Below are 22114 nucleotides of genomic sequence, written 5' to 3' on the forward strand. Positions count from 1 at the left end.
TTAGGGCTAGGGGTAAGGGTTGGGGCTAGGGTTAGGGTTTGGGTTAAGGGGGGGTGAGCGTTAGGGGTCTGGGCCCCCCCCCAATCTATAAAAAAATCAAATAACACGTTACAAGGAGCTGGCCAGTGCCGAAATTTCAGCACTGGACAGCTCCATGTAATGTTTTAATGTAGAAAATAAAAGCATCGATATGCTATCTTTTACATTTAAAAGTACATATCCATTCGATGGAAAAGTTCTGATGTATATGTACTTTTAATGTAAAATATAGTATGTCGATGCTTTTATTTTCGATGCATCTTTTTCAATGCATTGGCATTTCGATGCATTGTTTTCGATGTAATGACTATAAACCCTAAAACCCATAGGAGGGGAGCAGGGTGAGGACCTATGACATTCAATAAGAAAATGTCCACTGAAAAATGTTAACCTATATCTACTGCGCAGCTAACAGGCAAGCAACTGTATGAAATAGAGCTCTTGCAGGATCTTGGGGGTGTGGTCATCCCTATTAGTCGTCATGAGAGCCCAAGATCCACCGCAATCTCTGTCTACCTAGATTGATCAGTTTACGGTTAGGGATGTCTCCGACCAGTTTGCTTCGAACAAGAATGAAGTCTCCCTCAGGATTTGATGTTGTTGGTACAAAGACAATGGCCCTCATTACGACCCTGGCGGAGAACCATGGTGCAATTTGCACCATGGTCCATGGCGCAAAGCTGCCAACTCCGCCATGGTGGTTGGCGGACTTACCGCCCCATTCCGACCTTGGCGGGGCGGTAAGTCCCCAATCCCCATTTACCCTTCCCCATTCCCATTTTTGCCCCATAGGGTATAATGGGAGTGGGGAAGGCGTTAATTACGCCACCGTAAATTACGGTGGCGTAATTAACAACAAGTCCCGTAGCGCCATGGATTTTTCCGGCTGCAAAAAGCAGGCGTAAAAATCGCCATGGCGCTACGGGAACTCGTAGTCTGGCGGAAAGGTACGCCATGCATTACGCCGGCGTAAACCCCTTTCCGCCAGGGTCGTAATGAGGGCCAATAGATCTACTCTCGTGGTCATGTGACATCAACAGCAAGGTGGCAACTCTTTGGAAAACGTTTGTGGAAGTTCACCCATGGGAGAGAGAGTATCCAGCTTGACGAGAAGTTCCGATGGTGAACAAGGAGACTTTAAGCATGCAGGTGGATTTTGGAGGCACTAGAGACGATGCTGGGCTTTAGACGAGGTGAGCTGATGCGGGGTCACAGTGCATTTATCTGGTTACTGATGCCACAGGCCTGTTTAAAAAAACATTTTCAGTCAGTATTGTGGCAGAGTATTGCACTAAATCTGGCACCCCTAAAATTGATAACTTAATCAGATTTTATATATTGTTCGTACAATTTTGTGAACAGTCCCCAAAAGTCTTGCTAAGGCACTGTTGTAGAAGAAATGAAAGGAAGTCCTGAGAGGAGAAAGGAAAGTATTGTGTAGGGAAGGGAAGTGGGCCTAAGACAGAACCTTGGTGAGCCCCTTAATATAGACAAAAGGGTGGATAAGGGAATGCAAGTAATACCAAGTAATAGTGCTTAGAATTTTGTATGGGTGGAATAGCTACTGGTAGACGGTTCCCGAAAATGTATGTTGAAAGAGTCTGTCAATTAGCACGTGATGACCAACAACGGCAAAGATGGTGGATAAATCCCACAACATAAGGAAAGGGGAGAATTTATAATGATGTCCAGTGAGAGGTCATGTGATGAGTGACAGACAGCAGTGCCGTTCCTGTGGCATTAATAGAACCAAAACTTGTCTGAAGTGGAGAAAGTGGCAAGTAACAGTCGGGATATGACGACTGTTGGAAATTAACAAATTACTCAAGAAGTGCAGACCAAAAAGGAACAAGTAAAGCAGGATGCATGGGTTAAGGGAAGGCTACTTAAAGAGAGGAAGAAAAGAGTTGGGAAAGCTCCTGAAAGAGAGAGGGAATAAAATAAAGTCGAAGAAATGCAATGAAGAAAATAAGCCTTTACATGGAGGGAGTAGAATTAGCTGCGCATAACTTGAGGTCTGCAAACCGGAGCGGATAGCAAGAGGGAAGAGGCTTTTGGTGAGACTAGAGTAGGAGACAAAATCAGAGACACTGAGTGGATGACTTGGAGGATGGATAAGATGTGGTTCACAGATTTAAAATCTCATCCGACTCAAGTCTCATGTGAGACTGGCTCATTCATTCAGTAGTCCTGAGCAGATTTGTCAGTGGCTGCAGTGTTTGTGCCATACCGGAAGCCATAAATAAACCGGATAAAAGGCTTCACATGCGACTAACAATTTAAACAGCCCTGCGTTTGGAGATTGGTGAGTAAAATGTGCTAGGAACTATTGGACTAGCGGGAGATTGAGTGTGTAAGTATGATACACCCATGCTGATGAAGAGGACTTCACTAATGGGGGTCTGCATGGATTATTACTCAATGCATTCAAGTCTAGGAATTAAAGGCACACGTGTTTTGAAATAGCAAAGCCATATACAGTATGATTATAAGTAGTAGTGTTGTTGTAATTTGAGAAAGCTTAAGGAAGCCACAGGGTGCTTTATAAGTCCTAGTGGGCAGTACGCAAAGGCAGCCAAGTGCAAGGAATCAATACAAGGGACCAGCTAGAATGCAAATGTGTAGGGCGGGCAATCAGGCAGTAAGAGATCTACAAGCAATGTAGGGAGCAAGTGGGGGGGGAGTGATGGTTAGGTGTGGAGTGGAGGGGTTGTGTACCGAGGTGTTCAGAATGAGCCATTCTTTGAAACGAGGTCTTGAGCTCCTTCCTGGAATGTAGAAGCAAGGAGGTGAGTCTAGTATTTATAGGGAGGAGATTCCAGAGACATGGAGCATAGACCGAGAAAGTCTACCTTTTGGTTTTTTACTTGAGAAGAGAAAATTATGTAATGGCAACTTTTTTTATCAGTGCATGAAAAAGGAGTTGTTCTAAAGTGTAACAAAAATCGAATAATTTATTTATTTTAAAGATGGTGCAGGATCTTGAAAGAAAGCATATGTGATGTTGCAGATATTCTGATAACTAAGATAGGGCAATTTGCAGTTGATACACAGATATTTTAATTCGTTATTATTGCCTCATGTTCATATCTTGGACAGTGCACATATGTAGCGGTGGCCCAGGCTCCTAGAACACATTCTGTCATGCTCAGCAAGCCCGCTTGGATGTGGGGGGCAGAGATGGGAGCCAATGAGCACGGGGTCTGCATCGCCAGCGAGGCCGTAGTCACCAAAGAGGCAGCCCCTGGGGCTGAAGCCCTGCTCGGGACAGACCTGGTCAGGTGAGTAGTCTCTGGGCAGGGGCAAAGGAGGGTTCCATTTGGGTGGGCGGATGGCACAGTATTGCTACTGTCCACAGGCTATGGCTCTTTGTGACTTATTCAGGGAAGACATAGCCTGTGTGAAAACTTAATTTGGGGTATTCACCATTTAATGTATGACTCTGTGCATGTTCTTTCTTGAGATTTAAGTTTTGCCAATCCTGTTTGGTGAATGCGATGCTCCTGCTCCCGGGCTTGGGTAGGACATTCCTGCCCCTAGTAGCGAATGCTAATAACAGGAAAAGTGTTTCTGTGGAGATTTTGCCATTATAGTTCCCAGGAAAATAGTAAGTCAAAATGTATTTATAGCTATATCATAATGATTTAAAGCAGACCTATTTGTTGTTCTGATCTCTTTAATATTTCTTTTTTTTGCCTACTGTCACAATTGGTTTATTTCATAGGTATGTTCATTATGTCGTGAACAGTTTTGGAAATTCAAATTCAGCAAAGGAAGTAGGAATGACCCTCAGCTTTCAGACTCTTGCGTTTAAAACATTCAATCAAACAATCAATCAAACAAAACATTTCCAGCCTGCCATTACGGATCACATTACAACCTAAAAGCCCCTGAAATTCACCAGTTATGGTAGGCTAAGCAGCCACTCCTGCCATTAGCACTGTGTACTGCTACCACTATCCCACAGAACATGAAGGATGCCGTTACAAATGTCATTGATGACACCACTGACGACATGACATGTTTCACCCCTTTGTTTTTCTTCACTGCCATATATATCTATCTTCAGTGAAAAAAGGTTTGTTACTGGGCCGTTATAGTTCACAGTAAAACCGAAAAACAATTGACAATCCCTAAATATGGGACGCTAAACAACCATAACTCGCACCACCTACGTGCATTGCTAACACTAACACCCAGAACATCAAAGATGTCATCAGAAATGTCATTGATGACATCACCGATGACACCACATGTCTACCTGCCTCTATTGTTGTTCCCTGACATATCTAAGGCAGGTGCATTTCTTCACAGTCAGTCAGTAAGTGAAAAAGTAAAAATGGCTATATTTGTAGTCCCAACCCTTGTGATATGTTCTTGCAATACTTTCCTTAGGGGACATTTACATGATAGCAAACGTAAACATATCAGAAGAAGCAATCCTTTTTACTGTGCATGAAGGTAATGAAGTTGGGTATAAACAGTTTGTGGTAATACTGCACATTTGTTTGCTTACTTTGCTTACTTTGCTTTCTTTGCGTTCCCTGTATATGCTTATATTTGTATGCATTGTGGTCTCTTTGTTCTTTGTGTTTAATAGTGCAATTGTACAGAAAGGTAAGCATGCGTAGATGCTTATGTTTCACAGTATGGAAAAATTCTGTACTGAAAGGTTATATCAATTGAGTAGCTAAAATGGGAAGATTTAGAATATTGCACCTCTATAGCACATGCTGTAGACAATGTGTACGTGACGTTATGAGGTCGTTCATGCAAGGAAAGAAGTCGGTGTTGGAATGGAATTGTTGACCAATGGATTAGGTAATGAACATTTTAGCATAAAATAGTTCTGCAATAATCTGTGACAATTTGCTGCCAATATTGTAATGACAATCCCTTGTGGAAACTCTGCATGAAAATTAAGAGCACATGTGATGTCATCAATGACATTTCTGATGTCATCTTTGATGTTCTTGGTGTTGGTGTTAGCAATGCACGTAGGTGGTGCGAGTTATGGTTGTTTAGCATCCCATATTTAGGGATTGTCAATTGAACTATAACGGCCCAGTAACAAACTTTTTTCACTGAAGATATATATATATATATATATATATATATATATATATATATATATATATATATATATATATACACATATCAGTGAAGAAAAACAAAGGGGCGAAACGTGTCATGTCGTCAGTGGTGTCATCAATGACATTTGTAATGGCATCCTTCATGTTCTGGGGGATAGTGGTAGCAGTGCACGGTGCTAATGGCAGGAGTGGGTGCTTGGCCTACCATAACTGGCGAATTTCAGGGGCTTTTAGGTTGTAATGTGATCTGTAATGGCAGGCTGGAAAAGTTTTTTTACAGGACAGGTTTTTGGTAGGTCAACTTAACCATAACGTCCCCTTAACAAAGTTTTTCTTGTAGTGAATTTTACATGTTTTTAGTAGGCAACGTAACCATAACGTCCCTTTAACAACTTTTTTTCACTGAATTGCATAGGTTTTTAGTAGTGTAATTGAATCATAACATTACGTTAGCAAAATTCTTCTACTGCATTTATGAGGGTTCTAATAGTAACAAATAAGCATACTACATTTGAAGTAACTGCCCACCTTCTGAAGAATGCCACATTATCATATGCTGGCGCACAGCATGGGGGTGTGTTCGAAAACCCATACACACTTCACAATAACAAGTGTGCCTGGTTGATAGTGTGGAACTGCATTGTATATTCTTGTAGGAACTTGTAACTGCAAAATTTCCGGCGCAGAACTCCACAGGGCACGTTTGCAGTACAATAGAAGTAAGAGTGCATAACGGCGTCTCTGGATCATTAACCCCCATTCCTCCCCAAAAAATGGGGGATGAATGCCATTAGCAATCGAGATTTTACAGCAGTAAGCCGTGGTACCAAAAAAGAGGATTGTTTTGTCTTCAACATGAACGCCTCCGGCGTTCCCGGCTGAAGAAAACAAATCCTTTTCCAAGATGGCCACCATAAAAAGGGGGAAGGGTGTTGGATAGAAACCCTTCTTCGCTTTCCATTACAGCCTGCAGAAAGCAAAAATGAAACCGTGTGACCGTAATGGTAGCACCACATTTTTGTTCCTTGAGAAATGTTTCGTTATGTGCAAGACCTTTACCAGAAAGCCAGTCCCTGGTGGACATGGCGACTTCAAAGCGATGATTTGTCCCTTCCAGTAATGGCCAGTATCCACTTCCCCGACATTGTGGCCACTAACCATACATAGAACCTACCCCTCAGAGACAACGCTATACCGTTGATTTGTTATGTACATGACGACACTTGTTAAAGAGCAAAACACTACCACATGCACAACACGAAGCTTTTCGGTAGCTGTCAATGACCTTTACATACATGTGTTGTACATGCAGTAATTTTTGTCTATAAAAATATGTGTACAAAACGCAAAGGATTAGTCTTATTATGCCTGCACAAAATCCCAAGAAACTCTGTGATGGCAAGCGCAATCCCGTCAGAAATACTGCAAGCAACCCCATTACCACTTACCTTTCGACACATAATTTCTTAAGTGGCACAGGTCGAAAGGTTTGAAAATATGTGTATTGGGAGGGTGTAACCATGCATTATTTTACAAACATTTCTGTACAGCAAACACTTTGAGTGCACCTTACCTCATTTTTCCTCTTTTAGAAAGATACTAATCATTCAGAACTAGTGACCGTAGTGGCAGCACCACTTTTTTGTTCCTTGAGAAATGTCGTTATGAGCAAGACCTTTACCAGAAAGCCAGTCCCTGGTGGACATGGCGACTTCAAAGCTATTATTTGTCCCTTACAGTAATGGCCAGTACCCACTTCCCCGACATTGTGGCCACTAACCATACATAGAACCTACCCCTAAGAGACTGACGCTATACTGTTGATTTGTTATGTGCATGACAACACTTGTTAAAGAGCAAAACACTACAACATGCACAACACGAAGCTTTGTGGTTGCTGTCAATGACCTTTACATACATGTGTTGTACATGCAGTCATTTTTGTCTATAAAAATATGTGTACAAAACGCAAAGGAGTAGTCTAATTACGTCTGCGCAAAATCCCAAGAAACTCTGTGATGGCAAGCGCAATCACGTCAGAAATACTGCAAGTAACACCATTACCACTCACCTTTCGACACATAATTTCGTAAGTGGCACAGGTCAAAAGGTGTGAAAATGTGTATTGAGAGGGTGTAACCATGTATTATTTTACAAACATTTCTGTACAGCAAACACTTTGAGTGCACCTTACCTCATTTTTCCTCTTTTAGAAAGATACTAATCATTCTGAACTAATGTTGGTTAATGGGGCATCTGGGTGACAAAAAGTGGCCTGACGGTGACAGAAATTGGCCTGACGGCACTAAAGCATATGACATTGGCCTGACCCTGCCGTAGTCAAAGCAAGTGGTATGGAATACCTTTCTCCATAAAGTTCCTTGGCAGCGTAACCAAATACGTTCATAAGGATTTACGTGCCATGATGCATCACCTACAAAAGAACACATTAGGACCTGCAACATAGCATGCCACATTTTGAAATAGGAGAGTACATTTTTAAAAAAAACTAACATTTAAGAATTAGTAAAGTAGTTTTATTTCACAATAAACTGAGCGAAATCATCGTCCTATGAAATTAGTAAAGTAGGTTTGTTGCACAATAAACTGTGCAAAATGATCACCATATTCACATTTCCATAAAAGTAGTAAGTTTGTCTCTTTGGTCGACAATGAAAATGTTAACAGTAATGGCCACGTTGTTGTTTTCCCACACAGAAAGGAAGCGTTGCCGGCACAGTAGTCGTTTTCATCGCACATTGATTTGCAAGATGACGTCAATCGCTGTTAACTACACCACCAGAAAGGATGGAATGTTAATCCTTATGGTGACAGCAGCGTAAGGGCATAGAGGTCCGACACCGCCATCGCACTGAATTATGACGCACAGACAACCGATGACGAACAGTTGCATTTGACGGTTAAAAAAGCCGTCACTCGGCAGTGTAACGCTCACCTTGTTTCCACGGGGACGCCTCACGACAAGCCGGTGAGCTCTTCGGGACCTCTCCACCCTTCTTGGAGTTCAGGCTGTCGAGGATTGGCTCTGGTAGATAGGAGGTGAAGTTTAACTGTTGTTCTCTCCGTGGCAACCCACCTCCCGAGTTCCCTTGCAGTTTCCCCAGGAGACGTTTCTCACCTTGCGTTCTATAAGGGTGCGCTCTCCGTCCTGCCGCGCTGGGCAGGGGCGCGTCGTTAATGGCTCCGTACCGCCGAGTTTCTTCACTGGCGAGGGCCGGAGGCCAGACCGGCTGCGACTCCTTCTTTTCAGGTAAGTCTTATTTGGGGAAAACAGTGTCTTAGTTTGGCTTTGCACTAGTAACCTTCTCGCTTCTTCTTGCAGGTGCTAAGAGATGCGATGGAAGCCGGAGCCGAGTTCGAGAAGGTAAGATGGAACGCCAAGCGGCGCTGATAACGTCCTTGCAAATGGCTAACCTGTGCTATTGTTCGTCCTACAGGTCAAGAAGATCCGAAGGTGAATGGTTCACAGGAATCCTGAGACGAAAGATGTCTTGAAGATGGTGGAAAAGGACAACAAGCGTTGGGCGACTCAATCGCCGAAGGATGCTGCAGAGCCGGTAAGGATGGCGATGGTTCTTGCCTTGGACAACTTTGATTCCCAGAGGATGCCGCCGAGCAGGTAAGGATGGCGATAGTTCTTGCCTTCGGCGACTTCGAGTGCCAGAGATGCTGCAGAGCAGGTAAGGATGGCAATGGAAAGCAAAAACAAAGAGGTGATGGCTGGAAGGTTTACACTGAATCTTAACCACTGGCACTGCTCGGGGCAACCCTCCAGACCATCGTTCTTCGCCTGCCAAGCCATTACAGAAGGGGAAAGACCATATGCAAATCAGGCTTGGCCCCACCCCAAAAGGGGAAGTCCAGCCCAAACTGCTAGGTCACATCCCTTCTGCACGAGACCACAAGCATCCCCAAACATGTTTCACCCTTGTTGGGGATCATCAGTGAGGAGTAGCTTGGGTCTCTAGGCCCAGCAGGCACGGGACCCACGTCTGGGCATACCCGTCCCACTCGGGGTGACAAAGCAAAAACAAAGAGGTGATGGCTGGAAGGTTTAGACTGAATCTTAACCACTGGCACTGCTCGGGGCAACCCTCCAGACCATCGTTCTTCGCCTGCCAAGCCATTACAGAAGGGGAAAGACCATATGCAAATCAGGCTTCGCCCCACCCCAAAAGGGGAAGTCCAGCCCAAACTGCTAGGTCACATCCCTTCTGCACGAGACCACAAGCATCCCCAAACATGTTTCACCCTTGTTGGGGATCATCAGTGAGGAGTAGCTTGGGTCTCTAGGCCCAGCAGGCACGGGACCCACGTCTGGGCATACCCGTCCCACTCGGGGTGACAAAGCAAAAACAAAGAGGTGATGGCTGGAAGGTTTAGACTGAATCTTAACCACTGGCACTGCTCGGGGCAACCCTCCAGACCATCGTTCTTCGCCTGCCAAGCCATTACAGAAGGGGAAAGACCATATGCAAATCAGGCTTGGCCCCACCCCAAAAGGGGAAGTCCAGCCCAAACTGCTAGGTCACATCCCTTCTGCACGAGACCACAAGCATCCCCAAACATGTTTCACCCTTGTTGGGGATCATCAGTGAGGAGTAGCTTGGGTCTCTAGGCCCAGCAGGCACGGGACCCACGTCTGGGCATACCCGTCCCACTCGGGGTGACAAAGCAAAAACAAAGAGGTGATGGCTGGAAGGTTTAGACTGAATCTTAACCACTGGCACTGCTCGGGGCAACCCTCCAGACCATCGTTCTTCGCCTGCCAAGCCATTACAGAAGTGGAAAGACCATATGCAAATCAGGCTTGGCCCCACCCCAAAAGGGGAAGTTTTTCCCCATTCAGTCTATGGAAAAAAATACATTTTGGGACACCCTCTATAACCCCCCCCCCCCCAGACGAATCCTCACCAAACTTTGCAAAACAATTCGGAGTGGCCCATATACCTTTTTTGCAAAGTTTGGTTAGGATTAGTCCAGGGGGAGCGGAGTTATAGGCCGCCCAAAAAGTGCTCTTCCTATGGAAACAGCAACTTAACCATAACTACACAGCACTAACGTGGCTGTGTAATTTTATGATATTTCACCTTTGTGGCACTGGGACTCCCCAAAGTCCTGTGGCTCTTAGGTAAGATTGTTAGTTCTCTATCCAATTATTCTTATGCTTTTGTTGGCTTCCCCATCCTTGATATGAAGCGCACGTGCACCTTCCACTCTCTGGTTCACAGGCCGTGTATTCATACAGTTCTCTCACTTTTGATATTGTAAACGGCTACCGCAGCCTTCATAGACAGAGTTTGTATTGCTGGCACTCTCATTTAATCGGGTCACATGCCTGCACCACTCTCTCAGGCCTTCACGCTCACAGTGACTTCCCCAGCCATGATATGCACTATTCTCATCTTTCTCGCTCCATTTTATCTGGGTCTGGTGCTCGCTCCGGGTTCCCAGCTCCTCGTACCAGGAATGGCTTTGGCAGTCTTTGACCCGACAAGTTACAGCCCTCGCTGTTTGCTCCCCTCTTCGTGCTCTTCTCACTAGCACCGACATTCACCTTATGGAGCTGGGGGACTCGGGCTCTTTGCTACATGCACCATGCTAACGAAAGGTCTAGCGCCATGGCAGGCGCAACACAGCTGTCTGCTAAACAAGTCTAACTCGGGAACAAAGTTTGAAAAAACGAAAATTGTGCGCTAATCTCCAACAATTGTTGGATCATCTTCTTTCTCAACCGATTGCACTGGTATCAGCAGAACACTATAAACAAAGGCGCTTCCAGCTGCTGCCTGCAATCTGGGGAGAATTCCTAACCTTACATGAAGTGCTGCATGGTGAGCGTATCCACCAGCCCTTTGGAGTCACCACAATTTCACATTACAAATGAGACTTCCTATCATTTGAGATCTTGCATCAAATTATGGTTTTCTTTAATTAATATGTGAATAGTTGCACCGTCTCTTAATGCTTTCAGTTTGGGATGAGGCCCTTAAAAAGGGGCTCAGAGAGTGATCCAGAGGCTATGTGGAGTCTACATTATCAAACATTGGAATTGTCTGTAAGAAGCCCCTGGAGTGTCTTTGCCTTCAAAGCATGTCACCTACAGTACATCAACCTGACGACCCCCAAACATAAGGTGTTTTTGATTGTTGAACAATACTAAGAGATGCTGGTGTTTGGTTGCCAAAATCACGTTTAAAGCCACACTGCCTTCATATTATGTTATGTTGATTGCTACCACCCGCCGCTGCCATTTGCATGGTCTCCAGGTGCTCACGTGGCTCTGTAAGAAAGTGGGTTGGGTTGGTTAGTGGGTGAATGGTTAGAGAGGGAAGAGGTATAGGATAGACGTTGTGCTCTTCTGTTGATGCTTGCAGAACCAGGAGAAACTGACGTCTGTGCATGTCGGCTTTCTAAGTATGCTTCGATGTGCACTGGGATTGTTGTGTCTCGAGGGGTAACGTTCAGTGTCTGGGATGTTTGTTGTTTGCAAGTGTTTGTTCTTGTGGCCTCGTTAGCAGTGGGTGTGTGGCTTGCGTGTTTTAGTGTGTACTATAGGTGGTTCTTCGATCTGTATTGTCCCATGTTTTCTATGGGTCCATAGTATAATTTGTGTGGTGCCCGTTTTTATGCTCGTCTCTGTGAGTTAAATAGCCAGGTTTTCTGTTGTTTTCTGAAAGTTAGGTGATCTTCCATCGTTCTTATTTCCTTCGTGACCGGGTTTCATAGTTTGGCTATGAAACAGGAGAATGTGGTTCCTCCGGATTTCTTTTTCTCTTAATGTATTGTTTGAAATTGGAGGTTGTTGTTCGATGTTACATTTTTTCCTGGTTGTTGGTGGTTGATTTTGGCTTGTAGAAATTCGGCTCCATTTTCGCATAGTGAATTGTGGGCACTGCAGAGGGCTTTAAAATTCATCCATTATTTTTCACTGGTAGCCAGTGTAGGCTTCTCAGGCCTGGTGTGATGTGGTCTTTTCTGTTTAGTCTGAGGATTATGTTATGTTAGTAGCCTTTGAGACTGTGCCGATTCACCACTGCTGTAGTTTCAGAGCAGCTAGGCTTGTCTATGGAGTGGTGTACTGTGCCTCCGCCAGAGATAGGTGTACCTTATTCAGCTCAATTCTATGCAATATTGTTCTGGAATATTACTTAAAGTTGTTGAAGCTTACATTTGGTGTGTGTGTTATGTCACATGGTTGAAGCAGCACACAACTACTGGCACCAGAATACGTTTAAAGGGTTTTATTAAACAAAAGTAAAGAATAAGACCTTTGCCGGTAAGATAGCTCAGAGGGTTGAGCGCTCATTGCTGAGATGTGTGTTCTGCAGGTCGCAGGTTCGAATCCCGGCAAGGCCAACTCGGGCTTTCACCCTTCTGAGGTTCATTAATGAGTACCAACTTCGGTTGGGTGATATTGTATGTAACTATGCTCTATGTAAAGTGGTTTGGCGAAAGCGCTATATAAATATATCATTATCATTGCCTGGAAATTGGTTCAGTATGGCTCTAACCAAAATTCTGGCAAGTCGTAGTCCTTCAACTCTGGATTATAAACGAAGGACTGTGAACATAAAGCCATTCAGAAAGTTCCAGACAGGCAGAGCTCTGATTTAGGTCGCTCTAGCATTCAGCCTTTATCACTAAAGCCCTTGCAGGACAAGGCTGTAGTGTTTAGAGACGCTGGAGCGCAGGAGACGCTGCACGACGACACGTAGCCCGCAGAACTACGTCCACGCTTCGTACCCTTTAAGTATTGACGATCAGACCATCTGCGGAAAAGCCCTCGCCGGACAAGGCCGCAGTGTATAGCGACGCAGGCGCGCAGGAGACGCTGCCCCTCGACACGTAGCATGCAACACTATGCCCACGCTTCTGAGACTTTAACAACCGAGGATCGTACCCTCTGTGGCTAAGCCCTTGCAGGACAAGGCTGCAGTGTAGAGTGAAGCAGGTGCGCAGGAGACACTGCCCGACGTCACATATGATGCAGCGCTATGTCTATGCTTCCGAGGCTTTAAGAACCGAGGATCGGACCCTCTGCGGCAAAGTCTTCGCAGGACAATGCTGCAGTGTTGAGCGATGAAGGTGTATGGCAGCAATGGGGCAGTGGCGCAGATTGTGAGCGCGGACAACCTCACCCTCCATTCTGCGGCTGCAAAGTAGGAAGGTGCTGGTAGGGTGAGTAGCATTGCTACACTCCACTGAACCCCCTGACCTTGGGCATCCGTCCCATTCTCCCACTTGCACACCCCTCTCTGCATTGCTCCTTGCCCATCGCTCTGTGCATTTCTCCCCGTGCATCCGGCTCTGCATTTCTCCCCATGCATCCCTCTCTGCGTTGCTCCCCATGCAACCATTGCCCGGTTCCCTCCTCTCGTTCCTCTTCAGTCTTCCCCAAGCCATGTCCAGTGCATTGGTCCCTTTCTGTGTCCGCATCCTACGCCCTTAACTTCCGTGAACATTGTATGTGTATATTCACTACTGTATTGTCATTCTACTGCATTGCCTGCATTTCTTCTTCTTCCCGCTTTCCTTGGACTACCAGTGTTTGTGTATTGTTTGTTGGGTTACTATTGTATGTATACGTGCTGCATCAGTTGCACTTCTCTTCTTCCCCTCTAGGGCCCCTTTGACTTCCAGCTTTGTATTCTGTACTGTTTTCTCCACTGACGCTAGGACCCCCAAGGCTCCAGTGTTCTTGTTCTGTGTTGTACATACCTGATGCCTCCCTCTTTTCTTGTGTGACACCTCCGTGTGTCTCCCTCCTGTTTGCCCCTAGCGTGTGACCCCCCCCCCCTCCTGCTTGGCTTGCTCCCCCCGTACTATCCTCACTGCACCCTCTATGGTGCTCTCTGTCTCCCCTATCTTCTCCAACTGCTATTCTATCGACTATGGTCTTCAAACCAGGCCTCCCTATCGCTGATATCTACACCAGTGCTTCCGCCAGACAGACCCTCACTGACATCCTTTGTCATTCCCTCTCCAGGTCTCCGCCCCATAGGGTGTCTGTTCCCTCTCCTTTTTCCTCCTCTCCCATTAATGGTGTCACCCGGTGGGAGGCCCTCCTGTCCCTCTTCCACTCCTCCAAGACCATCATTAATGTCTACTTAAATGGTACCGTCTTGGTCCAGGGAAACTTCCTTTCTTCTCCTGCTACTCATATTTATTGCTCCCTGGCTCCTCTGCCGCCCCCTTCCTCCACCCTCTGCTGCTTCTTTGGCCACTCTGCTACCTCCTTCCTCCGCCACCTCTCTGGCACCCTCCTCTGCTCTTCTGGCCGCTCTGCCTTCTCCTCCCTCTGCCACCTTTCCGGCACTCTCTTCTTCCTCTCCAACTACCCTGCCATCTCCTCCTTCCTCCTCTGCCCATTCTTGGGCACCCCTAACACTTCCGGAGGGCGCATCTCATGCTTGTACCCCTCCACGGAAGTTTTGCAAAGGTGGCAATCTGTTCCACGTCGCTATTCTTAACTTTCGCTCCGCTTTCACACACTCCACGGACATCTGCATTCTCCTGGAAGAACTTGATTTGGATGTACTCGGTCTCTCAGAGACTTGGTTCAAGGCCAGCTCTGTGACGGGTTTTGACACTCTTCTCCCTGGTGGCTAAAAGACCCTCTCAGAGCCCATAACCAACTGTCCTGGTGGGGGAGTAGCCCTGATCTTCCCAGAGTGGTTTCCTGCTTCTGTCATTCCTACGCAGGCCTACTCCTCCTTTGAATGCCTGGTATGCAGGCTCTCAATCTCTCCTGGCCTCTCTCCCACTGTGGCCACCATCACAGGCCACCTGGCCAGGTCGCCCATGTCCTCTGAGTGGGCTGACCTCTGTTTCTCCCTCCTTGCCTCTACTTCTTAACTTCTCCTTCTCTGAGACCTTACCATCCACTTGGATGCTACTGGCCCCTCTTCTGGGTTCTTTTTGCAACCTCAGCGACTCTCTCTCTCTCTCTCTCTCTCTCTCTCTCTCTCTATTCTACCCTCTGGCCTGACTCACTCTGCAGGGCACACCCTAGATGTTCTGATCTCGTCAGACCTCTCCCTCTCCAACTCACTCACCTCTCCTCTTTCATGGACTGACCACTTTCTTCACTCCTCTCACCTGTCGCTCTCTGCCCCTGAGGTTAAGCCACCCCTAGCACTGCCATCCACCTTCTCGGTCACCCGGCCCATGAAGCGTGTGGCGGTGGAGGCTTTCGCCATTACTTTCTCTCCTCCTCCTACACCTTTGGCTGACTCACACTCTGACACAGCCCTCTTTGACCTTCATCTCTCTATCTCTAACACTCTTTAGGTTCTTGCACCTGTCATGAGGATCCGTTTGAAGCCTGCATCCAAGTGCAACTCTTGGTACGATTCTGACCATGCACCCTTAAGCGCAAGTGGAGGAAGTGGAGGGCATCAAGTGCACCCTCTGACAAACGGGCCTGCCGCCTGCTCCAAAGGCAGTACAGACTTTCTGTCCTCTCTAAGAAGAGAGCTTACATCCAAGCCGCGTCTCTGCGGCCGCTAACAGCGCAGCCTGACCTTTCAAAATCTGCAAGGAGCTGGCCAATCCTGCTGCAGTTTCTACCTCTCCTGTTCCCTCGCAGGCCCTTTGCACGGTTTTGTCATCTCATTTCACCACTAAAACTCAGGACGTCTTGTCCACTCTCTCTTCCTCTACCTTCTCATCCTTTTCCTCTACCATTCTAGGCCCCTCTCCTGCCGTTTCTCCTCTTCCTTTCTCCTCCTTCCCCCTGTTCACTCCCGACGAGGTTTCTAGACAAGCCCGATCTATGAAAGGCTCATCAAAGCAGGAGCTCCCTTGCTCCTCCAGAACCATTAAGGACCACATTGACACCCTTGCTCCAGCCTTGGCCGATTCCTGCAGTCATTCTTTTGCCACTGGAACCTTCCCCTCCCCCTTAAGCACTCCCTTGTGCACACCTTCTTAAGAAGCCCTCTGCCGATCCTTCGTCTCCAGCAAACTATCGCCCAACCTCCATCACTCCTTTCCTGTGCAAACTCCTGGAAAAGCTGGCCATCTCCAAGCTTAATCTACAAACTGAATCTGTTGGTTGTCTCCATGACCACCAGTCTGGCTTCAGGGCAGCCAGAAGCACAGAGACTACTCTCCTGAACACCCTTGCTCTCCAATATTCTCTAACCTTCCTTCTGTCCTCATTCTCCTTGATCTATCCTCTGCTTTTGACACGGTCAATCACCCCATCCTGCTCAATCGTCTCCGAGACAACCTGGGAATCTCTGGTCAGGCACTGGCCTGGATGACCTCCTTTCACACTGATCAACCCTCTCTGGTTCAACTTGGTTCTTTCCTATCTTCTATCTCTCTCGCTCTCTTCTTGTGGTGTTCCCCAGGGGTCTAACTTCTCTCCCTGGCTCTTTAACAGTGGTAACCTGGCACCTCTTGCCCCCCACATCTCTACCTTCTCATCTAACTTTCAGTGTTATGCGGATGACACCCAGCTCTCCCTCAGGCTCCTCTCAGCCTCTTCTGTTCCTTCTCTCATACCAAACTGTTTGTCCGCAATTCAGGAATGGTGTGCCTCCAACAATCTCTGCCTTAATGCCAGTAAGACTGAGATCCTCCTTATTGTGACAGCTGCTCCCGCCTTCCCTCTCTCACTCTGGCTGACCCTGGCCCCTCTATCTGCTCCTCCCTGTGAGGCTAAGAACCTTGGGGTCATCTTCGATTTACCCTCTCCATCTCTTCTCACATCTCTGACGTATCTAAAAAGGTCACACTATCAGCTGCACCTCCTTATAGGTATTTTTCCTTTTCTCACATTCCCCCCAATGCTCACTGTCTCCAGAGCCCTGATCATCTCTAGACTGGACTACTGCAGCAGCCTCTTTCTAAATCTGACCGCCTCTACTCTTCATCCTTTACAGCTTATCCCCAGACCAGGACTGCAAGACTTGTTCTTGGCCCCAAACCCAGGGATCATCTCTCTCCAGCCCTGAAATCTCTCCACATGCTCCCTGGCGCTGTGAGGATCAGGTTCAAGTCCCTCTACATTGTCCAGAAGGCTTTCTGGGGCCGGGGACCACACTACATCCAACTTTCCCTTGATAAAACATCTTCCTTCTCAAGCCCTCCACTCATCCTCTTCCAACTCTCTGAGGGTCAGCTGCTTCTCTAGGCAGAGAGTGGGGGGTAGATCTCTGTCCTCGGCTGGGGCCTTCCCCTCGAACAGCCTCCCTGCCTCTCTTAAACTTGAGCAGGAACACTTAAGGTTCCAGAAGCAACTCACGACCTTCCTTTTGCTTCTGCTTTCTCTATCCCTCTCCCTTGCTGATGCCCCTGACTGTTGCTCGCACTGGTTACCTGACCACCCTCTGAACTACGGGACCAGGCTCCTGCATGACCAGTTGCCCTTGCACTGCCTCCGGGCCTCCCAACCATTTAAGGGACTGTATCTGAAAGCCTACAGTCCCGTCACTCTCTGCACTTATGAGCCCCCTCCTGCCAGCACTTACAAGTTACTTTGCACTCTCCCATCCTCCCCTGGCACATCTCCCCGTCACCTGTCTGTACTTGCGCGATCATGGCCTAGTAAGATCGCTTTTCTTTCCTCCTTCTGTCCTCCTTCCCTTGTCTTGTCACGAATAGAAACACTTGTGTAAAGGCGTGTTATGAATGATGACATATATCATATCATACAAAAGGCCTCCCTGCGTTTGCTGGGATTTATGGCTTTTTCCCAAGTATCCCAAAAGCCCTCCCATTCATGGGGGTGCACCTTCTCTCTGTTACATATTCCCCTCTTCCGGGGCCAAGGAGCTCTCCCCCTCTGTGCCTTCACTCAGGGATATGGTGCCCTGCTGGCCCTTTCACACCCCGGTTATAGTGCCATGGTCACTAATCCACATGGAGGGATATAGTGCCCTGCTCACTGTCTGCCAACGGTAGAGGGCCCTGCTCACTCTCTCTATCTTCAAATCTCCTCTTCTTGGGTCAATGTTACTCTCCATTCGCTTGGGTCAGGGTCCTCCTTCTTTTGGTCTCAAGGGGCTCTCAGCTCCCTAACCGGTACGCACCTCTCCCCCTCGCTGGAGCATACCCTTCTTCTGGGGTTTACAGGGCTCCTCTCCCCCTCAATGGAGCATACCCTTCTTCTGGGGTTTACAGGGCTCCTTTCCCCCTCACTGGAGTACACCCTTCTTCTTGGGTTTACAGGGCTCCTTTTCCCCTCACTGGAGCATACCCTTCTTCTGGGATTTACAGGGTGCCTCTCCCCCTCACTGGAGTACACCCTTCTTCTGGGGTTTACAGGGTGCCTCTCCCCCTCACTGGAGTACACCCTTCTTCTGGGGTTACCAGGGCTCCTCTCCCCCTCACTGGAGCACACTCTTCTTCTGAGGTTTACAGGGCTCCTCTCCCCCTTAAGGGAGCACACTCTTCTTCTGGGGTTTACAGGGCTCCTCTCCCCCTTATGGGAGCATACCCTTCATCTGAGGTTTACAGGGCTCCTCTCCCCCTTACGGGAGCACACTCTTCTGCTGGGATTTACACGGCTCTTCCCCCCCTCATTGGAGCACATTGTTCTTCTGGGGTTTACAGGGCGCCTCTCCCCATTACGGGAGCACACTATTCTTCTGGGGTTTACACGGCTCGTCTCCCCCTTGCGGGAGCACACTCTTCTGCTGGGATTTACACGCTCTTCCCCCCTCACTGGAGCACATCGTTCTTCTGGGGTTTACAGGGCTCCTCTCCCCATTACGGGAGCACACTATTCTTCTGGGGTTTACACAGCTCCTCTCCCCCTCACAGGAGCACACTCTTCTTCTGGGTTTACACGGCTCCTCTCCCCCTCACTGGAGCATACCCTTCTTCTGGGGTTTACACGGCTCCTTTCCCCCTCACTGGAGCATACCCTTCTTCTGGGGTTTACAGGGTGTCTCACGCCCTCAATGGAGTACACCCTTCTTCTGGGGTTTACAGGGCTCCTCTCCCCCTTACTGGAGCATACCCTTCTTCTGGGGCTCAGGGGGTTCCTCTACTCCTCACCTGATCTGACCCTTCACCTGGGATTCACTGGGGGCTTTTCTATCCTTCACTGGAGCACACCCCTCTTCTGGGCTCAAGGGGCTCCCGTGCTCTGGTTCTCTCACTGTCCCTCAGCTAACCCCCTCCTCGGCTCCCAGCCCAAAAGATACTGCCTGTGTTTCTTAGCCTCAGTAACAAGGCTGTCACCCTTCTCCCATTGACTGAGGCGAACATTTGAATTGAATCATTAATTACTGTCATTTCCAAGCAAGGGGAAAGGAAGTCTTTAAAAGGCTTGCGCCATCTTGGATTTCCGTCAGCTGGTTTCCAAGCGCAGGAGCTGGTGTTTGTCTGCTGCTCTGCTCCTGCTTTGCCTCATGGCCGTCCCCCTGCAAAGAAGTTCTTTTTGTGGGTTTCTGATGATATTAAAAAGGCCATCCCAATGGACAGGCAAACCTCTAGTAAGTTCCCACAAGTGCAAAAATAGTTTTCCCATTGGGAAGTGGGAAGAAGAATGTCTCTCTTTGAATAATGCAGATGAAGGAGAAAACAATTCTCCTTCGCGTCACACGCACTACTAGCGGGGATGGGGGTGGGGTTGGCATAGGTTAGGTTTCTACCTTAGGGAGCCCGCACCTATTGACTAAGTGGTCCCGCTGGATATGCTATTGTTTACCCCTAGCATATCTTTGCTTGATTCCCTGAAACACACTCTGGAATGTGCTCCGGGTTTTGGATCTCTAAACCTCTGGAGATGCAGTCCCAAATTTCTTTTGGACCTTTAGTTTCTAGGTATTGGGTCTCTCCGGGCATTTAGGAATCATTCAGGGCTGGTTCTGCCAGCCCTACTCTCAGATGAACCAAGGATTGGACGCAATGTTGACATTGTGACTTTGTCACACTTAGTACGTATTTGCACATGCACAGCCTCTGCCTGTCCTTTGAATCTAGATGAAGCCCCTAGTGAAGAGTTGCAGATACAGAGGATCAAGGGGACAATAGAGAATACGTGTGTTAACTTTGTTTTACTCACCATAGATGGAATTATGAAGGCTAGCAAGCACCACACTTAGATAGAACTGTGAACATCAGGGTGCGTCGCATCTAGACCGGATTGTGATTGTTAGCACCGGCCACACATAGATAGTATTGTGAATGTTATCAGGTGCCACACTCAGATGGAACTATGAATGGTAGCATACACCACACTTATATGGAATTATGAAGATTACCAAGTGCAACACTTAAATGGAATTGGGACTGTTGGCATGTACCACACTTAGTTAGAATTATGAACATTAGCCTGAGTCGCATCCAGATAGAACTGTGAAGGTTAGCAAGTGCCACACTTAGACAAAATTATGAATGTTAGCATGTTAAATGTCATATAACCCACTAACCAAAAAGCTCAAACTTTCTGCATACTTATCTCACTCAAAAAACTCACACAACCATCTCTCGCACAACAAGCCGCACGCACTTCACCACACTGCAACAACACATAAGCCGCACCAACAGCACATGAGGACTGACATCGATCCGATACTCGCACCAAAGCCCAGCACCCGCTGTATACCGAGTTGAAACTGCCAACAGAACACCACTATCCTCTCACTATCCTCCTCCCTCTTCACCTTACTAACCCATCCCACCTTTTCGTTTACAGATCCGCCAGAGCATCTGGGGACCAACTCCGTTGGTGACGGTGCGCGGTACAAAAACCTTTAACATAACATTTAACTTTGTTTGGTGGTGCAGATGTGTGTGACAAAAAGGGGATTTGTTGTCTTTAAATGTCGTCCATTGAATATTTATTCTGTCTGTATATCACAGACTGTACATTAGCCCCAGCTGCGTGCAGGAGATATATTGTGGCATTGTAGAAACAAAATAGATAGTGGTAAGTTTGGTTGACCTTATTTTGGTAGCGTCTGATTAGGTGGGAGAGCAGGATGGAAGGGTATTGGGCAGAGTGGAGGGAGCAGGGAATGGCGGGCGAGACCCCCTATTAAAAGAAAAAAAGTCAAACTGCCAAAATGAGGTTGCCCAAACGTACTGTTCAAATCATTGTTTCCACAAACCACATAGAACCTCAGAGGGACAATAAATGTTTTCACTTATGGTCGCATACATGCTTATGACAGAATATTCCTGTGTGTTCCAGACTGGCTCTAGAACGGAGTGTGTCTGCCAAGGATGCCCTTGAAGTCATTGCATCTCTGCTGGAGGAGCACGGCCAGGGCGGCAACCATTTTGAAGACGGGAGCACCTGCCATGCATTCCAGAGTGCCTTCCTCATTGTGGACCAGGCAGAGGCTTGGGTGCTGGAGACCACCGGGAGGTACTGGGCCGCAGAGAAAATCATAGGTCAGTTAAATCGCTAGATTGGGGTTTCATTTTGTTATTGTCATGATGGTATTGCATGCCTTTTCAACATGGACACACATGTTGAAAAGACATGCGTCTAAATGTCTACACCATATGCCAGTGTTGATTCTCTTAATAATCGTTCACAATTTTGACAGTTCTAGAAAGTGAGGTGTGGGAAACTAAATCAAAATTAGTGACATTGAATTTCAGGTTGCAAGAACATATGTGAAATGGTGCTTTGTTTGAAAAAAGGTGCAACTATATCTGGTCGGAATACCCCTCTCAAAACATTGCCTTTTGTCCTCATGTATAGTCCCTTTTCTATTTTTATTCCCTAAAGCATTAAACATTTATTTTTTCCAATAATTTACTCAATATCACATTTTTCATAAATGGCAATTATTTTAAACATCCCAACCGTAAATTAGTGTTTTGCCTGATCAATAAATAAACCCTCGTAATCCATGAAGATTAAATGTTTTCTCACTGGAACGCAATTGCATAGAACGGGCGTGAGTGCGGTAAAAGGGTAGAAAGAGGTTGAACGCAATAGCCCTCATTACAAGTTTGGCGGTCTGAAAATAAAAGTGCTGCTAGCA

At 47.1% G+C, this 22114-nt stretch overlaps 1 protein-coding gene across 6 annotated transcripts in view; it reads left to right on the top strand.

The window, feature by feature from the left end:
- The window catches only part of SCRN1 (secernin 1), a 185711-nt gene that overhangs the window by 57887 nt on the left and 105710 nt on the right, over window positions 1–22114 (top strand). For 4 of the 6 annotated variants that reach the window (XM_069648920.1, XM_069648918.1, XM_069648919.1 and 1 more), the window contains exons 3-4: window positions 3139–3320; window positions 21310–21512. In XM_069648920.1, the coding sequence (XP_069505021.1) occupies window positions 3139–3320; window positions 21310–21512 (385 nt within the window). The remainder of the gene's footprint in view (window positions 1–3138; window positions 3321–21309; window positions 21513–22114) is intronic. The other 2 variants (XM_069648924.1, XM_069648923.1) reach the window with 1 other exon arrangement.

Source organism: Ambystoma mexicanum, chromosome 2q (assembly GCF_040938575.1).
Source record: "Ambystoma mexicanum isolate Mex_15411 chromosome 2q, UKY_AmexF1_1, whole genome shotgun sequence".
Taxonomy (NCBI): Eukaryota; Metazoa; Chordata; class Amphibia; order Caudata; family Ambystomatidae; genus Ambystoma; species Ambystoma mexicanum.